At 45.9% G+C, this 12,426-nt stretch overlaps 1 protein-coding gene and 1 long non-coding RNA gene across 10 annotated transcripts in view; one reads left to right on the forward strand and one right to left on the reverse strand.

Annotated features, from left to right (window-relative positions):
• Positions 1-1,177, forward strand: part of KDM5C (lysine demethylase 5C) — a 30,540-nt gene extending 29,363 nt beyond the window's left edge. For all 8 annotated transcript variants that reach the window (XM_031445154.2, XM_031445145.2, XM_031445149.2 and 5 more), the window contains one exon: positions 2-1,177. In XM_031445154.2, coding sequence (XP_031301014.1) covers positions 2-367 — 366 coding nt within the window. In that variant the 3' untranslated portion in view covers positions 368-1,177. The remainder of the gene's footprint in view (position 1) is intronic.
• LOC105106242 (uncharacterized) overlaps positions 1,104-12,426 on the reverse strand; it is a 29,908-nt gene continuing 18,585 nt past the window's right edge. The window contains exons 3-5 of one of the 2 annotated variants that reach the window (XR_004134423.2): positions 7,519-7,584; positions 3,464-3,557; positions 1,104-1,318 (exon numbers count right to left, since the gene is read on the reverse strand). This is a non-coding gene — a long non-coding RNA (uncharacterized LOC105106242). Of the gene's footprint in view, positions 1,319-3,463; positions 3,558-6,852; positions 7,585-12,426 lie in introns of both variants that reach the window. The other variant, XR_010379491.1, reaches the window with a different exon arrangement.

Genomic DNA, 12,426 nt, shown 5'->3' on the forward strand with positions numbered 1-12,426 from the left:
GCTGGAGAAGGCAGAGCGCCATGGGAGCCGAGCACGGGGCCGGGCACTGGAGAGGCGGCGGCGGCGGAAGGTGGACCGGGGTGGGGAGGTCGATGACCCAGCCCGAGAGGAGCTAGAGCCAAAGAGGGTACGGAGCTCAGGGCCAGAGGCCGAGGAGGCCCAGGAGGAGGAGGAGCTGGAGGAGGAGACTGGGGGTGAGGGCCCCCCCCCACCCCTGCCCACCGCCGGCAGCCCCAGCACCCAGGAGAACCAGAATGGCTTGGAGCCAGCACTAGGGGCCAGTTCAGGCTCCTCGGCCCCTTTCTCCACTTTGACTCCCCGGCTGCACGTGCCCTGCCCACAGCAGCCGCCTCAGCAGCAGTTGTGACAGTGGCTGAGCCTAGCACAGACCCCAACAGAGACCCCTTGGCCTCAAGGATCCTCTTTCTGACCATCAAGCCTGCTTCTTGGGAGGTGGGCGAGTAGGGGGGATGGCCACCCCCCCCACCCTAGCCCACCCCTGAGTCCCTTGACTTTTATATTCTGACTCCAAGGTATTGTTCAGACCTCAGCTCCTGGGGGCCGGCCCCTGGAGTTTCCCCTCCCTGGTAGCCTCTAACCAGCATTCCCAGACACCTGAGGCAGATAGGTGGGCAGGTGGGCAGGGGGGTGGCTGGGGCTGGGCCAGCACCATTCCAGAGACAAGGCCAGTGCATATGCAAACTGGGGGAATCTCCTCTCCCTTCTCTCCCCGGTTGTGGCCCTGGCCAGGCCATGCTACACTAACCTCACCTCCCCCTCTCACTCTTTCTCCTTCTTCCCCTTCCTCCCTCTCCCCTTCGTCTCCTTCTCCCTTCCCCTGACTGTTCCACCCAGGAGGAGGAAACTTCACATAGCTGTGCTCACAGTTTTTTATTTTAAATGAATTTGGTTGGGGAGCTGAACAGGGCTTCCTCTGATCTGAAGAAAGCTTTTGGTGCTTGTCCTCACTACCACCTTGACCTTCCCTCCCTGCCCTGCCCGGTCTCCTTTCCTCCTCCTGGGTTCATGTTGTAATAAAAGAAGATTGTTGGTGTGTAATTAATTTGTTCAAAAGAAAACAAAACAAGAAACTTGGTTCCAACTGAAACCTATTTTAATTTTATTTTATTATTTTCCTCTTGTTAGAAATAAAACCCTTAGCAACATTTTTTGGAAACATGTTTCTGAAGTGCATTTCTCTTCCGAAGGGGAGAACAGTGTCTCTATCACCTGTCGGTGGAGCAGCTGCAGTGCCGACGGGAGCACTAGGCCAGGGAGCTCTGGGTTCTGAAAGCGAGTTCTGCCAGGTTCTCCTTAACTGTGAGCAAGACATCTATGCCTCAGTCTCCCCTCACTCCACCCCCGAACCAATTTTCCCCATCTCTCAGTGGATAGGCCTTGGTATCTCTCACCACAGCCTCCTCCAGCTTTATGGTTTATGCCCTCTAGTCTATCCTCTTCAAGTCCCCAAAGGGATTTTTTTGGGCTTTACTGAGGTATAATTTACACACCATAAAATATACCCACTTTAAATGTACAATTCAGTGATTCAGAGGGATGTTTCTATCCTGCTTAAAACTCTTAACGATGCTTCATTGCCCTTAAGAGAGATATACACACAGTTGACCCTTAAACAACATGAGTTTGAACTATGTGACTCCACTTAAATGCAGGTTTTTTTCAGTAAATATGTACTACTGTATTTTATTTTCCATGGTCAAATCCCCAGATGTGGAGCTGGGAATTCGGAAGACTGGTTGTAAAGTTATACGCAGATTTTCAACTGTGGTGGGGGGTGGGGGGGCGGTGTCCCTAACCACCCCAGCCCTGCGTTTTTTGACTTAATTTCATCCTGGAATGCTTTCCTGTTGGACCCATATGCCACATTCAGGGACCCCCTTCCCTGGTATTGCTCTACTCTAAAGGGTCCTTTCTGGCCCTGTGAATGGGGACTAAAGCTCAGCTGTACGGTCATTTGCAATCCCTGAGTTCACTTGTTAACAGCGTTATTGCAATATAATTTACATACTGTATAGTTCACCTACTTAAAGTATACAATTCAGTGGCGTTTAGGATATCCTAATTGTGTAACCATCACTACAAAAGGTTTGAGAACAAAATTTCATCATTCCCCTCTCCCCTGGTTCCCTATATCCAGGCCATCACTAATCTATGTATGTATTTGCCTATTTTGGACATTTTATATAAAAGGAGTCATAATACGTGATTCTTTGTGACTGCTCTTTCGCTTAGCATAATGGTTTCAAGCTGGGTTCACTTTTAAATGTAGATACTGATGGTGCCCTTGTATTGGACAGATTTCCCACCCCCACCCCCTGGGCCCCAAAGTCTTAAAAATGAGGGTGACTAGGGTCCCTAACTAGAGTTTGTTCACGTTTTTATGAGTGCATTCGTGTGTTTTACTGGCAAGAAGAATATCCAGTTTGCATCGGATTCATAAAGGGATCCTTGTCCCTTGAAAGGCTAAGAACCGCTCTGTAGTACTGAATGTTGTGTGTTCAGTCTGCCCATGATAGGATACAGAAGGAAGCAAGAGCACTGAAACCTGGTAAGCCAGCTTTGCCAGCTTCCCATCATGCCTGGCTCTGCAAGGGATTTCTCTTCTCTCAAGGTGCTGCACAGAGGGTTTAAAGGCTAATGGCCAGGCCCTGATGCCTTGCCTGGGAGCCTAGCACACTGCCACTCTGCCCTTTCTCATCTGAAAGCTCAGTGGGTTCATTTTGCTCCCCTTCTCCCCCCTTCCAAGATTCCCTGTTGATGGGAACCTAGTGATGAGTGAGAAAGCCCATCCACTTCTGGCAGCTTTGATGGGAGCTTAGATTTGATTTCTGACTCAGTCCTGCCTCCTCCAGTCTTCCAGTCAGGAGGTGCTGGGTTGTGTGTGTAAGGGAGGCAGAGGCCAGTTGGAACACAGCCCAGGGGGAAAGGCTGGTCTTTTGTTTGCCCACCTCTATGGGACTGAGCATGAAAAGACAGCTGGAAAAGACCACCTCAGAGGAGACGACTGGGACATGAGACCTGGGACAGGGGCAGGAAGGACTCAGTGTCAGCACTTCACTACCACTCCCACCCCGAGGCAGTCGGCCTCAAGAAGTGGCCTGAGAAGCGAGGAAGAGATTGCCTATGACCTGTAGCAGCTCCCAGTCTAGAGAACTAGGCCTAGGCCAAGGTCCTCCAGGGTAAGGGACTCCCCAGTTTCCAGACAGCCTTTCCCATCTTGGTACCCTCCTGCCCCATTCCTCACGTGATGTGCATCCTATGAGGCCTGCAGGGATGGTGCTAGCCCCCATTCTGTTAAGACCCAGATCAAACGTGACCTCTCCCAGAGAGCCTCCTCTGGTTGCAGATCTGTCCCCCTTTCCCAGACACTCCCCCAAAAAGGGAGGAGTGAGTAGGAGTCCCAGATAAGGGGAAATGGAAAGAGGATTGGGGAAACACATACCTTTTCACCTCAGAGTCATTTTCTACTGTGGAGACACCACCTTGCTGCTACATCCTCCCAAAGGTTGCCATATCCCTCAGAATAGCTGCTGAGTCTGCAGATGACACGGTGATGGGAAAAGACATCACTTCTACTAGGACTTTCCCCACCCCTTCCCCCTTGTTACTCCCACTGTTTCTTAGGTGGTACCTAAAACACTTTAGGATTAATGAGTCTGGCTCTCCCACCCCCACACTGCATACCAGGAGCTCCTGGAGGGAAGGCAAGGCCCAGGCCCGAGTCCTCTGTCCCTGCTTCCAGTCAGGGGCCTGCACAGTCTGGGCTCAGGAGGGAGATAGGAACAGCAGTTGGAGTCCCGCTCTGTTCCCTTCGCATTGCACAAAGCTCATTGGTAAGGGTGCTATCATGCGGGAGTGGGGTCTGGGGTCTGAGGTCCATAGTTACTGGGGTCGTGAAGTGGTAGACACTGACCATGCTTCCCAGAAGTCCTGAAATTGACATGATGGGAGAAGAGAGACTGGGTGGCAGAAAGACAAGGTTCCCTGCCCCTGGGGCACTCACATCCCAGGAAAGGGAAGGCAACAGCCTCTTGTGAACCCCCTCCTGGGTGCCAAGCCTCCATTGTGAGATATTTCACAAAGTCCATGTCATAAACACAGGAAACAGACCCCACGAAGAACAGGTCTAGCTCAGGCAACATCAGCCTTAGAGCTGGGATTCCCACCAAGTCTCTGTGAACCTACAGCGTGTGCTGCATAAGAGAAGGGGTCCAAAGCAATTAGCCTGCCCCCAGGAAATAGGTCACAGCCAGGGCTGAGTGTTGCTCTCTGCTGTTGGCAGGTGGGACCTCAGCTGTGCTATAGCCAGATTGGCCTTGGTAGGTAGAAGTCCATATGCTGAACTTGTACATAACCTCCACGCCTGCCTGTGTTGGATATGTATTACTGTGTAAAAATTACTACAAAAACTTAATGGCTTAAAACAACATTTATCTCACAGTTCCTGTAGGTCAGGAATCTGAGTGCAACTTAGCTGGGTTTCTATTTCAAGGTCTCTCACAGGCTGCAACCAAGGTGTCAGCCGGGGCTGCAGTCATCTCAAGGCTCGACTGGGGAAGGATCTGCTTCCAAGCTCACTCACGTGGCTATTGGCAGGATTTAGTTCCTTGAGAGCTGTTGGACTGAGGGCCTCAGTTTCTTAACGCCTTTTGGCTGGAGGCCATCCTCAGGTTCCTTAGCATGTGGACCATTCCATAGAGCAACACACAACATGGCTTCTTGTTTCATCAGAGTGATCAAGTGAAATGAGACGGGGGGGGGGGGGTAGTATGGGGCAAGGGGCAAAAATTGTGCACATGTGAAACAGGAGTCACAGTCTTTATAGCTCATTAGAAGTAAGTCACTAGGTCCAGGCCACACTCACGGGGAGGGGATTACACAAGGATATGAATACCAGGAGGTGGAGATCATTGGAAGCTATCTTGGAGACTGACTACTATAGTTTGCCCTCTGCTCCCCAGTGATGCACGTCCCTTCCACATGCAAAATACATTCATTCACCCCTTCCCAAGGCCTGTAAAGGTCTCATTCTATTACAACGTTGCCTCAAAGTCCAGAATCTCATCTAAATCAGGTCCAGGTGTGAAGGAAGCTCCTTCAGTGTATTCTTTTAAGTACTACATTATTCCACCTGCAGATCTGTGAAAATTACACAAGTTACCTGTCCCCAACACACCCACATACAATGGTGGAACACGCACCGGATACTGCTACAGACATTTCATTTCAAAAATGGGACAAATGGGAGACATTGTGAAATCCAACTGGGCAAACGAAAATTCCTAGATTAGGTTTCAAGGTCTGGGAGTAATTCTCCAAGGCTCTTGGCTCTGTTTTCGAGCTCTTGGTCCCAGCCGCTGTGTCTTTCTTCCTTTTTCATGAAAGGTAGCACATATTCGCAGCTGAGCAGTTTCCTCAGTCTGCTTCCTGGCAGTAAAATTTGGGGGGTCCAATGGTTTCTTTTCTTTCATTTTCTCTGTAATCAGCTGCCACTGGGAAATGATTCCAAAAGCAGGGCTTGGTGTGCCTCTGCTGTTGGCAGGCTGAGGCACTCAGCTGTGGCTATAGCCAGACTGGCCTTGGTGACAGTCTATACTGGGGAGCCCATGCATAAACTCCATGCCTACCACCAGGGACATTTTGTTCAAGAGTCCACTGGGTAAGGAATTGAGGTTGGCTGACATCCACGAGACAGGACATCTTGTCCATGTGGTTGAGATCTTCCTCCACAGTGAATTCTCTCTGGTGCTCATTTATGTGGGATGTGAATATCTTCACACCTGTGCCCATCCCAAACGAGACATCCATATGCCTCTTCCCTAGACTCCATACTTGAACAGTATTTCCATCCTGGTCTTTCCAAGTCATCGATCATCTAACCAAATCATTACTAACTACTCATGGATCAGTGTGTATCTATACCTCTGACCATCAATGTGACCAGGCAGTGAAAATTCTCATCGTCCTTCAGAATCAACCCTAAGTGGAGGTATAACACTGCAGCTCACCACTTCCAGCTGGTGCCAGCATATTATGCAAAGCCACCTGTAAACCAAGCTTGACTATTGTGTCTCTTAGTTACCTGGTCACAGGGAATGCCCCATGGGACCTCAGGTGTGAGTGAGAAAGGAATGGCGGTGCAGCCAGTGGGAGTATGAGCCACCTGCTCAGGTGGCTTACTTACTCAATTTGGTGGTGGAGTGCTGCTGCACATAGACAACCTCATGGCTCGGTGGGACATTTAATGCATGCTCACCATGGTGGCTCAGCTTATACAGGTCGCATGGTGTCCTATGCTCAGGCATTCATTCACAAAATAGATCTGTTTTTCCATTGTAATCTTTCTCTGCATCTGGGACTCCTATTATCACAATGTAGCTACTTCTAGTTTTAACTTCCATTTCTTTAGTTAAAAAAAAAACATTTATATCTCTTTATTTTTTCCTATTGATTTCTAGAAGAGGTCCTCAATCTGATCTTCCCACTCACTAATTTGTTATTCATCCGTAGCACCCCCTTACCCTTTGTGCTATCTACACCATGTGTATTCCAATAATGTGTCCAGGAACCAGGCAAATCACAGAATGGGATTTGTGATCTCCTGGGCCCAGTATGAAAAGGACTCAGGCCAACTCTTCATGTATGACCTGATCCCACTCTGACCGATGGACAATGGTGACAGTCTAGGTCACCGGGGATTAACTTAGAACCAGTATCCACTCTATTCCAAAAAGGTCTGGGTATTTCCCTGTCCCCAAGGCACAATCACATAATTACATTGGCTGCAGGTTCCTGTGGGAAAAGCAAGGAGGGAGAGTTTACCATACACACCTGTGAAAAATGTAGCAAGGTCCTTCTTCAAGTAGACCCTTCCTTTCATTCAAGGGGCTCCGGTCCATGAACTTGGGGAGAGGCTGGGACTCTACATTTTGGGCATTAGATCAAGCCTCCATTTGCTAGACTAGATTTTCTTTGGTTATATAAATTAAGTAGGATCTTTTATTTCTTGCAAACTATATTTTAATTAAAATTAACTTAATGGTCTTACTTGACTTATATAACCAAATCAAAGTTTATATATCTTGGTTATATAAATCAAGTCCATCTATTTTGGTCTTAGGGCAACTATGTTTAGTTAGCCACCACTACAAATCCCCGCAGGTCAAATCATTCTGATTACTGCCATGGCTCTGCTGTCCATTATAGGAATCAGACCCAACTTGTCTCTGAAGGTGACCTATCATCCCCATTGAAATCAGGGGGCCCATCTCTCACCATGACCCCAAATTACAGAAAAAAAAACTGCAATGTTTTTTAAGGAGGCTGGTGCTCACTCAGGTATTAGTTAATGTAAAGTTAGCTTTGGGAAGACAGAAAAAAAAAATCTCCGTGAAATTTAAGACAATAAAAGTTGACTTCTTGGTCCTGTAAACTTCCAAAACAGGTGTTAATAGCTGGGCTGCCCTCTTCTAAATGGTGATTCAGGGTCCTAGGCACCTTCTGTCTAGACGGTCTGCCATCTTCAAAACATGGTCACCATACTGCCATCTCCATCCCAGCCAACTAGAAGAGGAAAAGACCACGTAGGAGGTTTTAATGAGCTAGGCCTAGATGTAGTGTACATCACTTCTGCTTATATTCCATTAGCTAGAACTCAGACAGTGGTCATATTCAACTGCAAGGGATGCTGGAGAATGTAGTCTGAATTTGTCCCAAAGAGGAAGAGGAAACAGGCTTAATGACCACCTACCTAGTCTCTGTCACATCTCATAATGTATTTCTCAAAGCCTTTGTGAAAGGAGGGTCCATATAAATAGAGGGTGAGTTAAACGGGTTACACATGTTGAATTGATTCCAACATTCTTATTGCCATAATATTTGGAAGGCAGCTATGCTCACCACTATACCACCAATACCATTAACATTTGGGTTCCTCCCTCTACATTATACATCTGGCATCTTAACTTCATTAACATAGGCTACAGTTGAGTCCAGGTTTCAATCAATCAATAGGACAAATCTTAGAACTACTCCTAGATGCTTCAGCTAACACAGCACATCCAGGAATGCTGATCAGTGCACCCACACTGAAAAGTTTGGCCCTACCAAAACCAGATAAAGACGTCACAAGAAAATTACAGATCAATATCCCTTACGAATACAGACGTAAAAATCCTCAACAAAGTACTAGCAAACCAAATCCAACAGCATATTAAAAGGATTATACACCATGATCAAGTGGGCTTTATCCCAGGGATGCGAGCACAGTTCAATATCAGAGAATTAATCAAGGTTATACATCATATTAAGAGAACAAAGGAAAAAAGAAACCTACGTGATCATCTCAATTTATACAGGAAAGGGATTTCAGATGCAGGAAAGGCACAGAACTAATAAATTCAGTATGCTAGCTTGCAAGGTACAAGATCAACACATAAAAATCAGTTATGTTTTAAAAGGAAATTAAGAGACCAATAGTATATAAACAGTATCTAATAGTATCTAAAATACCTAGGAATAAAGTTAACCAAGGAGGTGAGACATGTAGTGACAATTATAAACCACAGCTGAAAGAAATTAAGGGGGACCTAAGTAAATGGGAAGACATCCTGTGTTCATGGATTGGAAGATTTTACATTAAGATGTCAGCACTACCCAAAGCAATCCTAATGATTCAGGACAGTTCCTCTCAAAATTCTAACAGCCTTTTTGCAGAAATGTGGAAATGCCAGTCAGTCCTCAAATTCTTGCGGAATTGCAAGGGATGGTTACCAAGGCTGGGAATTTTCTCAGACTCAGAGAAGGCCCAGGAGAATTTAGAACAAAGACTGAAAGCATTTTTGAGGTGGACAGTCCTACCTCTGAGAGTGTGAATCAACTGGCAGCCAACTTGCCTTCAACAGACTCATGTCCCCAACCTGAGGAGCCATCACACCCTTTAAAGCCTCTCGCTACCTGACAGGTTAGTTCCAAAGAGAAAAGCATCATTACGTGCTTAGGGAATCCCTTCCCCTAGACTAACCCTTGCTGTTGCTGCTCCTCCATTTGGTATTGTTCTGCTCCAACAAGGAAACAGCCAACATGGTCACCTCTCAAGGAGGGCCTACCTTTCAACACTGCTTCCTGTTTTCCCACTGAAGAATCCTATCCCATTCTGACTACGTAATGCACTTGATGTCACACACCCTAAAATACCCAGATAACTCCCCCAAATTCCTGACTTCGTGTTTCCTGTGAATGGCTTCTGTTTCTAAGATACTGGGGGAACACACAGGGCAAGATATACTCTGTGCTTTCCTCATTGCACCATAAAGCTCTTCTCCCTTTGAGCCCCTCAGCACAAAAGTAGTAACGGTAACAACAGCAAATGCATACAGAGTGCTTACTATCTGCCAGACACTATTTCTAAATAGTAAATAGTAAATAGATATATTTACTCATTTAATACCTTCAATAACCCTATGAAGTAAGTACTATTACCACCCCCATTTTTACAGAAGATGAAACTAAAGAATATAGAGGTGAAATGACTTGCCCAGTTATGACATGGTACACCTAGTATTTGACCCCAGGCAGCTTGGCTCCAGAGTCCACTGCACTGCCATGCTGTCAAGTGACAACTGTGGCACTGACTCATGCCTGCACCCTAGTAGGGCCCCTTCCCCACCCTGGCCCATCTATAGAAACTCTCTCTAGGGCTTCAGAATATGTATGTCTTTGGTATCTGGGATGCCTTTGGCCAAATTTGGTATCAGTGAGAGTTTCTCACTGCCACTGCCACCAAAATATACATATTTGGAAACAAAAACTATGCCAGGAAAAGAACACTTACACTATTATTTAATGTCCTTAGAGTGACAAAAAAAAATTGCACTCATGAAGCAAGATCAGGAAGCTATACAGAGGAACATTCAGAGAACAACAACAACAACAACAACAACAACAACAACAAAAAGCCCTTAGAGTCAAGCAACAATGAAAGACGGACCTTCAAAGCAGCCAGAGAAAAAGAACACTTGAAGAAAACAATTAGACTGACAGCAGACTCCCCAAGGGCAACAGTGGAAACCAGAAGACACTGCCATAATATTGTCTAAGTGTTAAGAGAAAAAAAGGTAATTCAGAATTGGGTACCTAGCAAACCTATCTTTCAAGAAGAATAAAGCAAAATAAGGGCATTTACAGATAAATACAGATTCAGACAGTTTCCTGTTAAGAGATTGGCACTAAAGGATCTTCAAAAGTATATATTTCAAGAAAGAAAATCATCCCCAAAAAGTAGGTCTGAGGTATATACAAGGGGAGCAAATAAAACAGTAAACAAATATTTAAACAAATGCTGTCTGCATGAAATAATATGTCAATGTCCATTTAGTATATATGTTAATATCTTCCTTAGAAAAGAAAGAACCAAAATATTAGACAACCATAACATACAAATTGGGAGACATTCATATTTTATAATGTCCTTATATTGTTTGGGTGGGGGATTATGATAATGTTTAACACTAGACTTCAGGTTAAATAAGTAAGGTAAGTTTTCAAGACTAACCACTAAAAAAAATCTCTGTAGGGAACTAATCAAGAAACAAAGAGAAAAGGCACAAATAAATAATATGAACAACATAAAAGACAAAGCAGCAATTATAAGAGGATATCATTAATCTGAAAACTTAGACGATCTGGACCAACTAATTTATTTATTGGATGAGCCCACTAATAACCTCGACCAGACAAATACAGGACCAAAGGTGCAAAACTCCTGAACCATTTATTAGCAAACCAAATCCAGTAAAAAAAAAAAAAAAAAAAAAAAAAAGTAAAAAAAGATTTCACAGAAGATGAAAATGTTGGGTTTATTCCAGAAAGGCAAGAATGCTTTAACATTAGAAAGCTCCCATAACAAGGTGGCCCTGTGACTCTAAGGTGGCAGCTCAGTCCTCTTTGTTAGCCTTAGAGGGGGGAGGTTAAGTCCCTCGGGGAGGTGGGGTCTCTTGAGAAGGCAGGTCTGTGAAGGTCCCCACCTCGCATATACACCCTGCTAGAATAACACACACAATAACTCTGCGATTGGTACAGTAGATTCATTTCACAAGTGTTAAAACTAAGGCTAAAAAAGGTTGGGAAACTTGACCAAGGTCCCAACGCTAGTAAGCAGTTGAGCTGCAATTCAAATCCAGGTTGGCCTGGACCTATAGCCCATGTTCTTAACCACCATGCTATTCTCCCTTTAATACTGATAGTAGTAGGTATTCAATAAATGGTAGCCAGGTGCCAGGTACCTTACATGTGCTCTGATACCCACAACCGCTGTCCAAGGTGGCCATTTGACTGATGAAGAAACTGACACTTAGAGAGGACAGGTGACATGGCTAAGGTCACACAACCAAGACATGGGAGCTCCATACTTTGAAACTGGGCTTACCAGACTCCACAACCAAACTGTCCTTGTTAATTACAGGTAGGAATGAATCCCAGAGGAGCTGAACCCTCACGTCTGAGGACAAGACAGGTAGGCCCAGTCCATTCCCTAAAAGATGATGGTCTTTTATGCCATGGCTGGTGTCAGGAGTCAGAAAAATCCCTCTCCACAGTGAGATCTCCACACGTGGCACTGAGGGAAACTCCATAACCTCCAGGACAGTGGGAATGACCCCAACCCCAGGGGAGGTATAAAGGAAGCAGGTAACATAAGCCCCGTCGTCTAGATAAGGAAGCCAGAGACACTGGAAGCAGGTATGGACAAGCTCATGGACAGTGCTGTCCAATGCCCAACCAACTTTTCATTATCCTTCCGAAGAGTTAACAGATTAGCCTGTCCAGGGAGGTCACAAACTCCTCATGTCAGCGTTTCGGTATGTGCCAGAGTCTCCTAGAATGATCTTGTAGAAAGACAGGTGAACGGTGAACACAGTCAGGTTGGTGCACACCATACTGCTTCCCATTTTTGGGACTTTGCCCATGCTGTCCCATTTGCCTGGACTGCTCTCCTCTCCCCTTGTTAGCCATCTAGAAGATTCCTACTCATCTTTTCAGATTCAGTTCACATACCATCTCTTCTAAGAAACCTCCCTGTCCCCTGAGCTGGACTGTGTGTTCTTCAGGGGCTCTCACAGTCCCTAGTACCCATCACTGTTACTGCATTGCCCACACTGCTCTGAAATTCTGGTTCTGGGTCTGAAAACACATCTTGTTCATCTCTGCGTCCTTAGTGCAGAACAGGAGGCCTGACACATAGTAGGTGGTCAAGTCAACTTTGCTCAACTGAACTTATAACTAGTTGGTTGGTTAAACCTAGGGTGATAATGATTAATGGACTGATGTTGGCCTGGAGAGGAGGTCTCTAGGGGCGTGCCACAGGGATCTGTGTGTATTGATGGCATTCTGAGGAAATTGGCAGGTAAC

This window comes from Camelus dromedarius, chromosome X, assembly GCF_036321535.1.
Source record: "Camelus dromedarius isolate mCamDro1 chromosome X, mCamDro1.pat, whole genome shotgun sequence".
NCBI lineage: Eukaryota > Metazoa > Chordata > Mammalia > Artiodactyla > Camelidae > Camelus > Camelus dromedarius.